At 42.8% G+C, this 16,683-nt stretch overlaps 1 protein-coding gene across 1 annotated transcript in view; it reads right to left on the bottom strand.

The window, feature by feature from the left end:
• Window positions 1–15,722, bottom strand: part of TP53BP2 (tumor protein p53 binding protein 2) — a 60,813-nt gene extending 45,091 nt beyond the window's left edge. The window contains exon 1 of the mRNA XM_045010993.1: window positions 15,309–15,722. Within this exon, the coding sequence (XP_044866928.1) occupies window positions 15,309–15,335 (27 nt within the window). The 5' untranslated portion in view covers window positions 15,336–15,722. The remainder of the gene's footprint in view (window positions 1–15,308) is intronic.
• Window positions 15,723–16,683: the final 961 nt, after the last annotated feature.

Here is a 16,683-nt window from a genome sequence, read left to right as displayed (position 1 = left end):
CATCTAAGCACTTTACAAACAATAAGCCTCAACACAAATAGGCAAGTAAGTAATCTGGTCATTTTACAGATGGGAAAACTGAGGCACACAACTAATTGGCAGAGATACAAGAACCCAGTAGACCCATGAGAACACTACCTCTATAAAAAGCATGAACTATTTTCATATTGTGAATGAGTCTGTGAGTGATGTCATTTCAGCATTCAACTCTGAGGTTTTTCTGTTTTATGAGTTTAAGACACACCCTTAACTTTAATATTCTTAAAGCACAAAAAGCTAGTTTTAATTCCCTAGATATTTATAGCAGTGCTAGGAAATAGTGTTGGAGAGACATTTCACGGTACACAGTTTAATGTCCCATCAAAATGAGATAGATAAATGAAATTCTTCAGATTAATAGTGACGTGTAATAGAATCAAATTTTCAGCACTGTTTGTATTGTATCTAAATTAGACAGCAAGCTCTTCAAGGCAGACACCTCCTCTTCCCCCATTGATTCCATGCACAGTGAGAATGTATAAGAACATTTTAGCTGTATACTAGAAAGCCATTATTTCAGAGGTGCAGTAGCTGCTTTTAAAACACTGTGTGGGAGGTGGAAGAATTACAAGAGCCAGATTCATATCTGGAATTAAATAAATGGTAACAGAGTTATTTTCAGTTAGAGTACAAAAAACAAACAGTAACATATAATGTTTTAGGGCGAATAAGAACACTAGCTATTAAATTGAAAAAGCAATTTGTAGGAGAGAAATATATAGATGTAATACTTCCAGGCAGAGACCTTGCATCCAAAGTTTCAGCCGGAGTGAGTTTTTACAAATAAGTAAAAGCTCATTTATAAACAAGTCCTGGATCTTACCTAGCCCTGGAAAACACAAACACTGATGCTTCATCTTCACAAGCCAGCCATGAAGAAATGAGCTATTAAAATGTTTCACATTTCTGCTGACTTGACTGCAACTTTCTAAACAAAAGGCAGCTGGCACAATGGCAGGTTTTTTATATTCTGATCAACAGAATTCCACACTGGTACGTAGTTCTAGCTCTCGATTTAACAGGAGAGAGGCAGCATCTAAAAGTTGTTTCACCAAGTTTGTATCAGTAACAAAAATGATTCCTTTCATATCAAGTTCTTCAGAACATCTATCTGGTCTTCAATAGCCAGCCTGTTCAGACTCTGTATTTAGAGGTTAAGGTAAACAAGAGGTTACATAATAGCCTTCCTAGAAGAAACACACATGATCCTGGCTCCTTTCATATTCAGCAGTTCACTTTAATAAGGTAAGACGCAACAGAAGTGTACAGATAAGTTTAATATTTACCTACAGCCACGCTCGATACAAAGTATGATCCTTCCTTCTCAGCCACTGCGCACAGAGCTCAGTTTATATTGCAGTGGCACTTAGCCATAACTATGAGAAAGGAAGTTACGATGCAAGGTAGGAGTGGTACAGTAGGAAGTACTGTATAATTGTTAAGGTTATTCTGGTTCTAAATAAAGGACAGCCCTTCTTCCTTTTAATTGTATCGCAGGAGAATACAAGACTCTTTACTGTGTCTTCTGGATTAAAGGTTGTCTCCATTCTCTAAATTAGGTTAAAGATAATTTACACAACACACACAGAAATTCTCACTGAGGAGATACGCGTTTCATTTTCAGAGAGATAAAACAACTTGTTTTCTATAAATATAGGGAAACAGTTAAGAGGAAGCTTTTTTAAGGGTCGAGAACAGTGACACCACCACAAGACAGAGAAAAAGTACACAATGAAAACTGATTTTTGCTATTTTAAGTTTTTTCTTCCCCCACATCAGCGACACTGAGAAGTATCTGGAGACTATGCGACCAAAACCCAGGGACTTATTTTCCCTATCAAAATACAGTTATAATCGGAACACAATGACGCTAGGTTTGGCTGCACCCCTCCTACTTCACAGATGACAATTTCCATATTCCAGCAGATTTTTTGTGAGATCTCGTCTGTCTATACATCTGAACAGAAGCGAAGCATAATTATAGCTTAGATAACTACCTTCATTACAAGCTTTTTTTTTCTGAATCATCTAATTTGGCCATATTAAATTTTCTGAAGTTTGTCAGTCTAGAATTGTTTAAATCTGTTCCCAGTTTGATGCTGTTTACTTGTGCTGCCAGGAAGGACAAGAGGGAGGAATCCATTAAAGGGCCATTTACCAAAGCTGTAGTCAAAACTTTGAGCTACCCTACTCAGATCAAATATGAGCACTGAGATGCATGTGACCAAGCATAACAGAGAAAGGCATTCTTCCTTTTGTTGTCAGCTCTTGAACTGAGCAATTTACAAGAATCTTGATCTCAGAAGCACTCAATTATGGTTATTAAAAACATATTCTATTAGTTTATGTACAACAGAACATGCAGGCCAGACTTTCCATAAGCAGGACATTAGGAAAAGAGCAGTTCAAATAAAACGTCAAACATTAACATTTTGCCTTGGTACTCACTGAGAGTATTTAGCCAAAAGTTATACCTACATAAATGTGGGACCTCAGTTTTATATCTGAATTTACAACCAAGCATGCCTTGGATCAAGGGTATCTTTTAAGGTTGGCTATATTTTCAGACCACCGACATCCATAATATCAGTACTGAAAGCCAGATGGTTTGTAACTGTTTCAAAGCACTTTTTTAGAAATGTTTTATTTTCAGATTTTAAGAGTTACACTGGCTATATGATACAGAGAATAAGGGTCTGTCTATATGCAGGTTTTGTAATGGTTGAAATAAATTGGTAGAAAGAGTGATCTAGTTAAATTAATGTAATCCCCTACATCCCCTGGATGCAGTTATACTGGCATAAAAAGGTCTTATATTGCTATAGTTTGTTTCAATGAAATTGTAGATCAACATAAAACTGTAGCCACACTAGGGGGCTGAACCAATTTAAATCAGTAGAAAAACGAATTTAATCAGTTAAATCAGTGCAAAAAAACCTGGGTGTAAACAGACCCTAATGTGTTCCTCAGATTGTATAAGAGAACATACAACTCTTTTCACAATGACATCTATACTCGGAACTCCCTTCCTGCACATATTCCCCAGGTGTCCACTAACCACTTCTGCATGGCCTCTCAGTGACAACTAGTCAGCCATTTTGTATTGTTAACACTTAACAAAAACCTAACTAAAACGGATGGCATGAAGGTTTGATCTTCAGCCACTGATTGAACAGTACAGTCTGTCTAAATAAAAGCTCAATCCTCCTGCTGAAGTCAATGAAAGACAGATCAGGCCTTTGGATCATATGCCCCTTCTGGCAGACACTACATTGCTCAACCCAGTCTGTGTTCAGTCCTAGCACACAGTCAGGGTTCAAAGAGCAATTAATACACTTTTCATCCATACAAACTCAATACCCCCCATTTCTAAAAATAGATTAGATACTTCTATTTTAGAGTGTAGTAACCTACTCAACACAAGCAAAGAAGTTTGCAGATGCCTCTCTCCTCCCTCCAGGAACAGAAGATGACATCTTAAGCATAATGAATGGGGTTATGAACGCAACAGCCATAAGCCTGAACGGTCTTCTTTTTCTCTGCTCACATCAAACCCATAAGGAATCTTTGTATTTATTTATTTATTTTAAACTGTTCCTGAAGCTCAACTGCCATGCCACTCCACCTGGAATCAGCAGTGCTGTTATGTCAGCAGCCTTCCCGGGTGGCAATAGGCCAGAAGAAAGGCTTTCAAAGAGTTCCTGTGGGATGCTATTGTAAAAAACTCAATGGTTCTCACTGGCCTTTCAACGCACACGTGTTTCCGCAATGAAAAAAGGAGCTAAATGTTTCTCAGCGTCCATAGCAAATGAATAAGGTTCTATACCAGCTGTGATCTGTACATAAACTTTCTTTCAGGTGGCCCAGTGGTGAGATGACAGCACATTTAACCCACGCTACTTCTGAGGAGACCAGACTATCATGGAGAGGTGGCAGCAGCTGCACCACACACACTTGGCTATTTGCTGGCTAATTGATGTCAGTGATACTTTAAACCCCCTGCAGTATTTACTCTCCTCTTTTCCACCTCACACTTAGAAATCACACTGATAAGAAAAGATGACTTATGCTTATGCCTCAACCAACAGAAATACCCATAATCCAAAGCCACACTTAACTCTAGTCCATAAATCATAGCAAGGTCAGGTGATTATGGGGAAAGATTTCCCCAGATCAGGTGAATTTATCACCTGTTTCTAATGCTAGTAGCATAAGCCTACTGTTAAATGTTGAGGGTTTTTTTTAAGTCTAATCCTTTCACTTAAACCTAAACAACTGCAGCAAGAGTCATATGGGAGATAGTACTGGGCTTGTAAGACTAGAATGTGTAGCAAATCAATTCTCATTTACAAAAACAAAGATTCAGGGTGCAACTCTAGCCCCACGATGGCAATTGGAGCAGAATAAGGCCAATGCTGAGTACGTCTGAAAAATCCCACTTTTAATGTTTAAAACACACTACTTACCTACACAATGAATAGTAAGGTCCTAAAGTCTCTGTTAGTCTCACCTCCCTGAACTACAGTGAAGCACACAACCCCTTCCAAAACTCACAGTTCAGCTATATTTAAAAAAAAAAAGTTTAAATGTTTTAGAACATAGAAGAAATCAGACCATTTACCAGAGCACTGGACAGGAAATCAGGAGACCACAGTTCTCTTTCCAAGCTCTACCAGTGACATGTTTCGTGACAATGGGGAAGACACAATTTGAATTTTTGTAAATATACTAATTAATTTTTCATTGGAGCACCCTTTAAATAGATTGTTTAGGATTCTTTAATGTCACGTCAAACAAAAAAAAAAAACCCACACAAATAGTATGGGTTTTCCTGCTGCTTTCTTTACTCTTGAGGGCATTTTGGACCAAAACATTAACAATTCTGCACACAATGTTTTAAAATTCTGCAAATTTTATTTGTCAAATAAATATGGAGGCTCCAGCACGGCATTGGGGAGCACAGGCCACTGGCTACACAGAGGTGGGAGATCATTGTGCAGCTCCCCTCCCCGGGACATGACTCAGCAGTGAGGCTGCACTCAACCCTGACACAGCACAAGGAGTGGGCCTGCCCCAGAAACACCCCAGGGCCCTGCCCCTCTAATCCAGGTGCACCAGGTAGGTTCAGAAAGGCAGGATCCAAGTGTGGAGGGGCTTAGTGTGGGGGGGATCCAGGTGTGGGTTGAGATGGTTCTGCATGGGGCAATCTGGGTGCAGGCAACTCAGTGGGGGATCCGGATGCACAGGAGCTTATTGGGGGTGTTCTGGGTGCAACAGTAATGTGACTCTGAAGGGGGAGTCTGGGTGTGGGAGGCTCAGTGGTGGTGGGGGGTCCAGATACTGCAGGGGGTGGGGATCCAGATACAGCTGGTTGGGGCTCAGTGGGGTGGGGATCCAGGTGCGGGGTGGCTCATCGGGGTGGTCCAGATGCAGGGGGAGTGGAGGCTCATCATCATGAGGGTCTGGATGCATGGGGGTTTGGCAGATGAGGGAGCAGCTCCCTGCACAGGGATCCCTCCCCCTGCAGCTGAGGAGCAATGGGTGCAGAAAGGAGGGCAGGAGAGGGGTTGCAGAGCTTCCTGCAGCTGGGGGAGAAATCTGGAGGTGGGTCTGACCTGGCCCCAGATGCCATGCAGGGGAAAAAAAAAGTCCTGTCCTGCTGAGCCAAGACTAGCAGCTTAGCCTAGTGCAGGGGCAGAAGCCACCAGCCAGGTCTTCCCCAGTCCTGCCTCCTGCCCCACAGTGAGATTTACCTCTCTTCTGGCTGCCCTGGGCACCTAAAACATACTGCTGGGGAGGGTCAAATAACCACTCTTGTGGCTTCCCTTTGCTTCCCCATCAAAAAGTCATTTTTCTGCGGGGAAGCAAAGAAATCTGCAGGGAACAAATTCTGCACATGCGCAGTGGTGCAGAATTCCCCCAGGAGTATTTCTTGTTATTTTAATGTGTCTTTTGGACCTGAGAGCAAAACTTCTCCTCTCTTTCCTTTCTCTGAGCAAAGCCTGCTTGTTGCCCGTTCTTTCAGTTTCAGCTCTGCTTTTACTGGTACAGGTGAACACCTCCTTCTGGGGCATGGGAAGGGGTGGGCATGATCAACAAACCAACGAAACTGACAGACACAAGGAGCTGTCAAATACACAATGCAAACAAACTAAAAGATTTCTCTAATCTTTCAATTATAATGATGTTAGACACCATTTGTAACAATAGGTACAAAGTTTTCATATGGAAGTGGGATTTTCAAATTGACAGCACCCTCTAAAGGTCTCCACCTCAGCTGCACCACCTGTAAAGTGATGATAGTACTTACTCCGCTCTCCCCCTTAACAAAGGGCTTTGAGATCTTCAGATTAAGACATCCTTAGAGCTAATTATACTACTTTCATATCCTCTCTTCACCAAAATGGCCTTGTCAAGAGTGGCACAGTAATGAAGTGCAGCTAGTGAAAATTTTTTAAAAAACACAAGGATTGTTTCACAGTGTAATGATGTTGAGAACCTCCACCCCCCAAGGTAAAAACAGAGGGAATGGAGTGACAAAGAAATGTGTTACAAACAAACAAAGCTCATTTGATAATATCTCTGTAAAGAAACACAACCTCATTACTTAAACACAGTAGATACCCTGGCACCAAGAAACTGACAGATAATTCCAGAAACTCTCCCTTAAAACTCAGCTCAAGAGAACTGTTAGCTTTAGCTTTGCACTACTACAGCAAAACAGAGTAAGAGTCTGAATTTAGATATAAAATTGTGTGCTTAGTAGTTACCCTCACAGAATTGAAGAATCAAGGCTGAAGAAAAATTCTTGACTTACTTGATAAAAATCAAGATGTGCTATTTTAAATGGATCTCAAAGTATCAGAACTAGCTACAAGATTAAATGTCTTAAAGAAGGAGCATAAGGGGAGCACTCAGTAGAAAGCTGATCTGAAACCTCTTTTCAGCCCCACCCAGTCAGTCAGGGTTCAAATCTGCTGAGGCATAGTCCAGAGCACAACGGGCTCAAGGTTCCCCTAGCATCCGTATATCAAACAACCACAAAACCCTGATCAAGTGTGCGTGGAGAAGATACGATTATTTCAGACAATGACATTTAATGACACTTGTGTGACACAAAAATGAAACTGACATACCAACTGGGACACTTGTGTATGACTCCCAGGAGCAGGAGTCAGGAGATGAGCGCTCCATTCCCACCTCTTCCACTGACCTGCTGAATGATCTTGGGCAAGTCACTTAGCTCCTCTATCTTAAGTTTCCCTTTATACAACTCCTTGATCCACAGCAAAGAGTGCTAAATAAAAAAAGATATTGTAGCAACTAACAACTCAAAGAACTGCACCAAACAACTCAAAACATTAATATATCAGAAGCTTTTCAAGCCTTTGGATGTGAGAGCATCCCTATTATTTACTCCATTTCAGACACGATACAGTATAATCTAACTGGATCTCTCCCACAGCAGCTTTTCCACATCAGTTTAATGTTAATCAAAACCAGTTGTTTTTTTTTGTTGTTTTTTTTTTTTAAGTGCCTAGTAACTGTTTTAAAACACTGCAGGAAGAGCAGGCTAAATCCACTCATGTATGTTTTATTCTCATAAAATTGATAAGTATTAAAACTGAGACAACAACAACAAAATAAGATAAAGGAAAATTTTCTCTTCCTTCTTAAATGGCTCCCACAACACACTTACCTCAGCGTAGTTTTGTCACCTACACACATAACTCTCTATCAAAAAGGATCTCTTCATGCTAATCAATGTTCGAGCATGTACGGTGGGTGGTTCTGTAATGCAGAACAAATGGATACAGAAGTATCTACTCAAATACCTGGCATGCCTACCTCAGGCTGATAAAAATAGAAGAGGAAGTGAGGAGTGGTATCCAGTTACCACATAAAGAAAACATTCTTGATACTAACATCACTTAAAACAGAAACTGGAGATTTCTAAACATGTGCAAAACTGGCTTTGCACTAAACATTACTGTAGCACTATTAGTAACTATGAAACAAGTGGTGATGTCATTGGTGTGACTAATTTTAAACTGATTACAGGACTAATAGCAAGAACAAAAATATCAGTGATTAACAACAGCAAGATGGGAATTGGTTTCTACCTTTTAACATTTCTGGTAACAAGCAATCTTCATCGATTACAGCAAGAGCATTTATTTGCCTAAAATTCTCATCCAAGTGACAGAATTAGCTATCCCACACCATCTGCAATTGTTATTCATTTCTCCCACATTCAAAAAGTTTGGAATTTCCTCAAAACAGTTTAGCAACAGTGGCTAAAAGCATCATATAAAAATATGACTATTTCACATGATACCAAAGAACTCTGATGACCTTTATACACTATACTATCTTGAAGTCAAACAAAAGGCCCTGTTTCAAGCTCCTTATTCATTTCTTACTGAACTTATTAGGAGTTATGCCTGAGTAAGAGTTTTAGCTGAGTAAAAAGTAAGCAACAAGAGTTAAAAACAGGGCTTTAAGACAGTAATGCTGTGAAAGAGCAGGATGGCTTGATGTGCTCGTGACCACATGAATGTGAGCACCTTCCAGCTTCTGAAGTATTAAATAACCCTCTCTTTGATACTAGAGCTGACATTTGTGTACATTCCCAGGGTAACAAAGGAACCCTCCAACCTCTTCCCCAGGGAGGTCACAGATGTGAGGAAATAAAGTTACTCCTCTTCCCCTGATGCTATAAAGGCCAAGCCAAGAAAGTCACTCTAAGCAAGTCATTTTTACAGTGCGTCCCACCTCCTTATTCACAGGGCCTCCCTTTGAAAGGGACAAGACCCTGCCCTATTGAACACGCTCAGCAAGTTCAGTGACATGCATTGTGGGGGCAAGGAGATCTCCCAGGCAGATTGCTAACAAGGAGAGCTGGTAAACAAACCCAGAAAGCATTTTAAAGCCAACTTATTATCATAATTAATTTGAAATGAACACTGGGCACACTGCCACTTTAAGACACCAGAATGAGGATAAATGAACAAATGTTATCTCCATTGTACCTGCCTCTATTAAAATTCCGTTAACCTCCATGCAAATTAATCTAGCATACAACTCTTCAGACAGGCCCTTCATTAATAAAGCGGAGATCCCATCTGGCAACAGCCACAGGGGAAAGGAAATGTTTTATATGAAGTGTCCAACCCCACCTGTCCCCATCTGATCCTGACCCATGCAACAGTAACAACAGGAAACCCACAAGGCACTCACAGCCTGAATGAATTACTGATGAATAGACCGATCATGAGCAAAAACCATAATAAGTGATTTCCCAGGACTTCCACAGACTGATCTAGTGTGAAAAAAAAAATGACAGATCATTTGTGATGAAAGCGCTTAAAGAAACTGACATACTGAACAAATTGTACTGTACTACAAAATACAGATTTCAGGTGAATATTTTCTGGGAGAATGGGGTTGTTTGTAAAGAGGGACAACATAGAAATAAAATTTATTTCAAAATCATTTCACAAACTAATAGGAAGCTATTGATCAACGGACAAAAAAAGCCCATTGTTTTAACAAAAAACCGCTGAACTATAGGTGTACAGGAAACATTATTTACTGCCATGATTCACAGTAACAAATCACAACAACTCATGGTCTGTAAAATGCCACACGCACCCAATGTACTGTAGGGAAAGAAGACCAGCAAAACATGTTCTCAGAATTATTCAGCATTCTATGCAGAGTATCCCTGAAATTAAGACCCTGAATACCATGTATTAAATTATTTTATGAAATAATATTTGGTAACACCACTAAGTGACTTGCATTAGCTAAAATGTCCAGAATTATATTTAATAGTGATCCAATGTATACCAAGCCCTTAAACAAATTAGGAACATAGCTCCTGCCTTGGGGTGCTTACAAGGCAATCAAATTCACACTAAAGTCAACTGGGTGTCACAAACACAGAGGTCTGGCTGCGTGGATCCCGTTGCAGGACTGGAGCCTAAATAAGCAACACACAAATGAAGGAAGGTGGTTCAGGGTCAACAAAAACAACTGTTTATCTGCATCAGACAGACATTTTTCCTTATCTAACATTAAGGTAGTGAATACTGACTGAAGATGCAGGTCTATGCTTAAAATGCAAAGTATTAAAATGGGTCTCTAAATCCCAAGTAGTTAAAACCAGATTTTCTCATAATATCCTTGAGGGAAGTATTTTAGTCAAAGAAAACGGCACTAGATGGACCACTGATCTGATCCATTGAATAGTAATATAGGAACTGGCACACTGGAACATCCAAGGGGCTCTTGAATGTTTATTTCTTTAGAGTGCTCTAACCACCACGCTATGACATACTCTGTAGTGACATGCTCAGTCTCTCCTGTTGAAGATGCTCCATTGTGGATAAATAATTAAAGAGTTATTTGGCGAGAGTGAGAATGACTCTGTAACCAAGGTGGAGGCCCTAACCACTAGGAAGTAGGCGATGCAGGGTCTCATCCTCCTGCTCCAAAGACTTTATTTAAACACACTAGAACAGCTTCAACAGGAGAGACTGAGGGAAATCTACATCAAGAAATCCCATAGCCCAGAGGTTAGAACACTCTGAAAAGTACAGGAGACCCTGTTCAAATCCTTTGTCCCCCTCACTCAGAGTGGGGAATTGAACCCTTGGCTCCCATGTCCCACGTATGTGCTCTAACCACTGGACTAAAACTAACAAGGCAGGCAGTGGCATTGCCTTCTCTGTGCACCACCACCTCTTCCTCCTCCTCTATTTTGCACTGAATGAGGCAGGCACTGGGCTCATTCTCACAGAAACAATTTTGGCTCCTAAGCAGGAGAGGGATTCCCAGCTGTAGATCACAGGCGCCCCTGCTGCAACCCAGACTTAGGCACTTATCTCCAGGAAAAGGGTAGGCATTTGGACACACTCTTCTCATTGGCATCTCCCACTGGCTAGCTTAGCCAACTCCCCACCTAGTGTGCTGGCTTCTGAGAGCACTTCCTAGGCACCTCTCTCCTCCATTTATCGCATAGGGAGCCTAGCACCTAACTCGAGATTGTGGATCAGCATTGTTTCTGCGATTGCCTGGGTGCCTAAATTTTGGGCACTGCAATGCTCTGCATCACACCTAAGCCCATTTGTAGATCCAGACCTTAGAGCGATTACAAGCAACAAGGATTTCAGACTGAATTGAAGCCTCTGCCTGTAACACAGTCTCTGCATTAGCTCCATCTGTGAAACCTCCCACCCTTTCAGCGAAGCTATTTATCCAGCATACATAATGACGCAAATTATTTCCTAACATCTACTCATCTTTATGGTAACAATGCAAAACACGTAAAGGGGACCAATTATGTTGCTGAAAGATATGCTATTTTAGAAAATGTGCCAGCTCCTCATCGCAACAAAACAGCACAAATCGCACTCCATCTGTTGAAGGCTTGTGGAAAGGTGAGAATTTTATGTGGCTCATTTAATTCTCTGACTTTAACCCTGTCACTACTTCTGCATGCATTACTAAGGTGCCATCAGTTTACCGATACACAGAGGTAATTCATTACTCTCTTGCAGAATTTAACAACACTCTCCTGTTATATGGTTACAAACAGCAACTTAGTTGCTACACATCATCACTGCAAGAAAGACTTCAGTTGTAATGCTCCTTGGTAACCATAGTTACTCTACTATTTAACACCATATGTATGCATTGCACTGGGTGGGGCAAGAGAGTATGAGACTGGTGCCAGGGGGTCGGTTGGATTGTTTTATTGGGGAAGGAAGAGATAAGATAGGGAAGAAGCAGAGGAAAATATAAAAGCTACCACAAAACGGGGGGGGGGGGGGGAAGAGAATTGGAAGATGTTTAAGGACCACCTTCCTATTCCTCATTCAGCAGCATGAATTAAGATATTTATGCCCATAAAACAGTCCCACCATCACTCCAGGAAGGAGACCGCTCTCCTAAAGTGTCAAGCATGGTATATTTTGGTTCAATGTCATTCCTAGTTGCTATACATTTGGTTAGAGTATTATTTAATATTGGTCTTTCAGCCAGACTCCAAAAATCTCATCATTTGAATATGATTTTTGCAGATACAAAACAGTGTTAATCATCAAAAGAGGGTGATTGGGTAAAAGAAACTGCAAAAAAAAAAAAAGTGCAAGAAATTGTTTTAAGGCTTACTATTATCTATGTTCCCAAGTGTTTTTAGCACTACTTGGGCTCCAGTTCATATCCATTCAGACTGTGTTTACTACAGAGGAGATTTTCAAGGGGCTGTTTAGGCACCAACGCCCAGTGGGCAGCTAACTGCTCTTTGTGCCTTTTAAAAATCTCCTCCTACATCCCCCAATTAATGTAATTATTAGAAATGAGAGCCTGTAGAGCAACAAAATACATTAGAACCTTTAAAAATGCTGAGTTCTAAATCCACTGTATTTGCTCTCTAATATTAAGCCACTTAACCCATTCTAATTTAGACTGATCCATTACTTTATGTAGTAAACACAGTATGGTAACAGTTGCAGCGATCCCTTTATTTTATTAATTAAAAACAGAATGATCGAGATTTGAGTGATCATGCAATGGAAGTCTGAGCACCTACAGCAATTCATGCACTGGCACTTGTCTCAACCAACTACTGAAAGGACAGACAGAAGAAGATTTGAAATGGAGGTGGCATTCAAATAAAGGAACAGAATTGTTTGGGGATACTTTGGGATGATCTTCAGAGACAGGTGGTTAGCTGAGAAGGGTAGTCTCTTGTACAGATTTACTATCTGGTGACAGAATGTTTACTCAATTATAATGATCTTTGAATTAACACCTTGCTACTTTATATATTGCTTTTTTCCCCTCAGATTTCCATGGGCTGATGACAATATAATTCTCCAAAAAGTTTGACTACTGTAACTTTAGCTACACCAATAGTGATTGCTCTCTCTTTAATTACACCAATTAAAGCTACACCAATTACTGCTCCCTTGATTTGTTCTGCTGGACTAAAATCAACCCTCATTATTGCCTCCTCAATGGGGAGGAAAGAGTGATAGGAAAGGGAGAAGAGACATTAGCTTCCCTGGAACAAGCAAACCATGTCAGCCTGAGATACTCAAGTGTCATCTCCTTATAAATGGCCATTCTCTTCCTGTTTATGGATCCCTATTTGCTTCAGTCAGCTTCCAGGGTTTGTGATGGGAAGGCGTTTTTAAATTGACAATTTACTGTATCAGAAGAATACAATTCCCCAATTCTGCAAATACGCTTGTGAATAACTTTATATACATGAATAATCTCACTGAGTTCAGTGGGTCTATGCAGCTGTGTAAAGTTACTCATACACAAAGTGTTGGCCCTGATTTTTCAACCACTTGGAGAGCAAGGCCATATGCATGGAACACGCACACACAACAACCTAAAATACTCAAAGCAATCTCCATTCAGGCTTTCCTAGAAGCACAAGAATTCTCAGCACATTTTATTTACTTGTAATCTGACATTCTTAGAAATAACAATGGTTCATCTGGGGCTCTATTGATTGCTGGTTAATACCAAATATTCCAAGATACTAATAATACTTCTGACTTGGCCCAATTGCAACATGGGGATTAAGGACCTCCCTCTTCCCACAGTCAGAGGTTTTGTGCCAAAGCAAAACCTTTCTATCCCTTCATTCAACTTCAGCTGTCTTCATCTTAGGCCTTGCTTTCACTAGAAACAAAGATGAGTTTTTAAACTCATGTTAGAACCATAGGGTAGACCGAGCACTTTGTATTTTAACACAGTTAGCTGGTACGGGTCAATTCTAAAGTACTAAAAACACACCTTTTTTACCTAGCGTGGACACAACCTTCATAAACTACAAATTTCTCCTGGTAATTCCTACTTCAGTGTCAATGGGATAATATCCTGAAATTGGACAAAACCAGTTTATTTTGTGAACATGGGCACTCATCCTCTTGGAGCTTGGGCATTTTAAAAATAAAACAGATGTAGGAAATCTCAAGGCCACATCAGGGGTCTGTGTCTAGACAAATTTAGGAATTCTAATTTGCTAAGAATTATTCATGAATTTGTTATGTAGAACTTGCAAACTCACACCGAATAAGCTAGAGAGAACAAAACAATTTAGCTTATTCAGTCCCTCCTCCTGCCAAACAGGCCAGTTCCACCCATAACATCTAGAATTCTGGAAGTGGAACAAACTCAACGTTTAGGGACTGTTGTGCATCTGAAGATAATTCAGACTGACGGCTGGTTAAATCCTTTTAAAAAAAATAATCAAGGGAACTATCTAATGCAAGAAGAGCTGGTGGGTGGGAGGAATAAGGGAAGTGTATGGCGAACTCTTCTCTCCGAAGGCTAAACGTCACCGTCCCTTTAAACGTGTGGAATGTTGTGTCACTGTTGTTTCACCAACAAGCTACCTGTTCCCCCGCCGTTCACGCCCCAGTGCACTGCGCACCAAGCCCTGCCCCGCAAGCCTAGCGCCTATCAGGGCTCGCCACTCTTGTAATACTAACCTGGGGCACTTTTCCCCACAAGGTTCGCTATTCTCCCCTCGAGGGCTCGTTACACTGATCTCAGCGTGAAACCGGAGCAAGCAGAATAGCTGTAAACACTAAGATTAGAGGGGGGGGGGAGAAAATCCCCCAACACAAACCAGCTCAGATTCGGAACAAAGAGCTAATCTGATGGTCTCCCCCAGCTCCTCCGTCTCTGCCTCTACAGTGGCAGGATCCATTTTCTCTTCCGATGTTTACCGGCGCTATCAGACCCTTCCCTAGATAAGGAGTCAGCTCCATTTGCTGACGCGAGTCTCCAAGCAGCACTGCCTCATCGTAAATACTGAACCTGGGGGGGGGGGGGAGAAAGGCGGGATACACGCGGCTGATCCCACCCGCCCCCCATCTCTGAAAACCGCCAGGTTACTACCATGGAGGTACCGAGAGACCCTGGAGTCAGGAGCGAAAGGCAATTTCCAGTCTGAGTCCGAGCTTCTCCCCCTTCCAACTTTCTCCACGAAACTCCCTCTGGCCCGACTCTGCCCACGCCTGGCCCCAGACTCCCACGCACCGAGGGACGTGTTGGTGCCAACGAGTCACATTCGCTGATCGCGGCGCCCCCGAGACTGAACAATACGGGATGGGAGCAGAGTCCACCCCCCACCAGCCCCCCTTAGCCCCCTCCCCCGCCTGCCCTGGCCGCCCACGCACCCCCCATGTCCGCTTACTGCCCCCCTGCCCCGCTCTTCCCGGCCGGGACCCCTCACTCACCGGCATCATCTTGGAGCCGAACCGCATGGAGGCGGATGGTGCCGGGTCGCCCCGCCCGAGACCGAGGAGATCACTGGCCGGGGCCTGGGGAGGCGGAGCGGCCTGCGGTGCCCGCCGCAGCGCACTGGGGGCCGGGCAGCGCTGGGAACCTGTTGCGAAGAGGAGCCCGGCCTGCGCCGCACTCAGCCCGATCCCCGCCGGGCCCTGGCGTCCGACCCCGCTCACCGCCCAGCGCCGCCGCCGCCGCCGCTTTGTCTCCTCGCAGACCCGCTCTCCCCGGCTCCGCTCTCCGAAACTAACCCCCAAAGCCCAGCGATTGGCGAGGAGGAGCCGAGAGTCCCAGCCCCGCCCGGATCCCACCCCCAGGAGGGGCTGGCACAGGCAGGGCCCGCTCCCCTGCTCGCTCCTAAGCCCTTCCCCTCCCCGGGCTCGTTGGCAGCGGGGGGCTTTGCCTTGTGTGGGGCAGGAGGGAAGCTGCCCGAGAGCGTCTTTTATGGGGCTCATCCGCCTCCCTCACAGAACCCCCCCTTGAGTTCACCTCCCTTGAGGGCTCATACCCCTTCTGATGGGGCGTCCCTCCCTGCTGGCTCACCCTGCCCCCTCCCCCAACTTTCTGGCCCCGACCCCCCCCCCCTTTACTGAGTTTCGCTCAGTCTCTGGATAGCTCTGCGTCAGTCCTTATGACAGGATGGAAGTTTTCATTATAATTCACTCCGTCCCTCGTTGAGATCAGAAATCGCTCAGCCAGATTTGGGTTTCACAAGCAGTTGCTGAACCAGCCCTGTCCTGCTGACGTACTCCTGTAGCTCTGGAGGGGACCTGCACAGAGGATAAGTTTTGCCTTTGGCATAATTACTCTCATTTATCCTTGTATTTTGTGTGTGCCCATTCCTATGTATATACATGACAATGGATTCCCCCACCCCTAAAGTATCTATTAAATTCAAACCCTGCCCTGAGGGCAAGAACTGGAAAATCGTTACTTACTATTCACCCCTTTATCTCTGTGATCTCACAATCTATTCACTCTATTCACCCATGATCACTTTGAGAACCCCGGATTATATGAACTAAAATTAATGAGACCTGTAAATGCATCCAGCCTAGATGTTCCCCAGATTTTAAGGATCGTTGGAGGGCAAAGTGCAAGAACAAGGAGTAATGGTCTCAGATTGCATTGGGGGAGGTTTAGGTTGGATATTAGGAAAAACTTTTTCACTAGGAGGGTTGATGAAACACAGGAATGGGTTACCTAGGGAGGTGGTGGAATCTCCTTCCTTAGAGGTTTTTAAGGTCAGGCTTGATAAAGCCCAGGCTGGGATGATTTAGTTGGGGTTGGTCCTGCTTTGAGGTCCCTTCCAACCCTGACATTCTA

The sequence above is a fragment of the Mauremys mutica genome, chromosome 3, assembly GCF_020497125.1.
Source record: "Mauremys mutica isolate MM-2020 ecotype Southern chromosome 3, ASM2049712v1, whole genome shotgun sequence".
Taxonomy (NCBI): domain Eukaryota; kingdom Metazoa; phylum Chordata; order Testudines; family Geoemydidae; genus Mauremys; species Mauremys mutica.
This window is presented reverse-complemented; position numbering and strand designations above follow the sequence as displayed.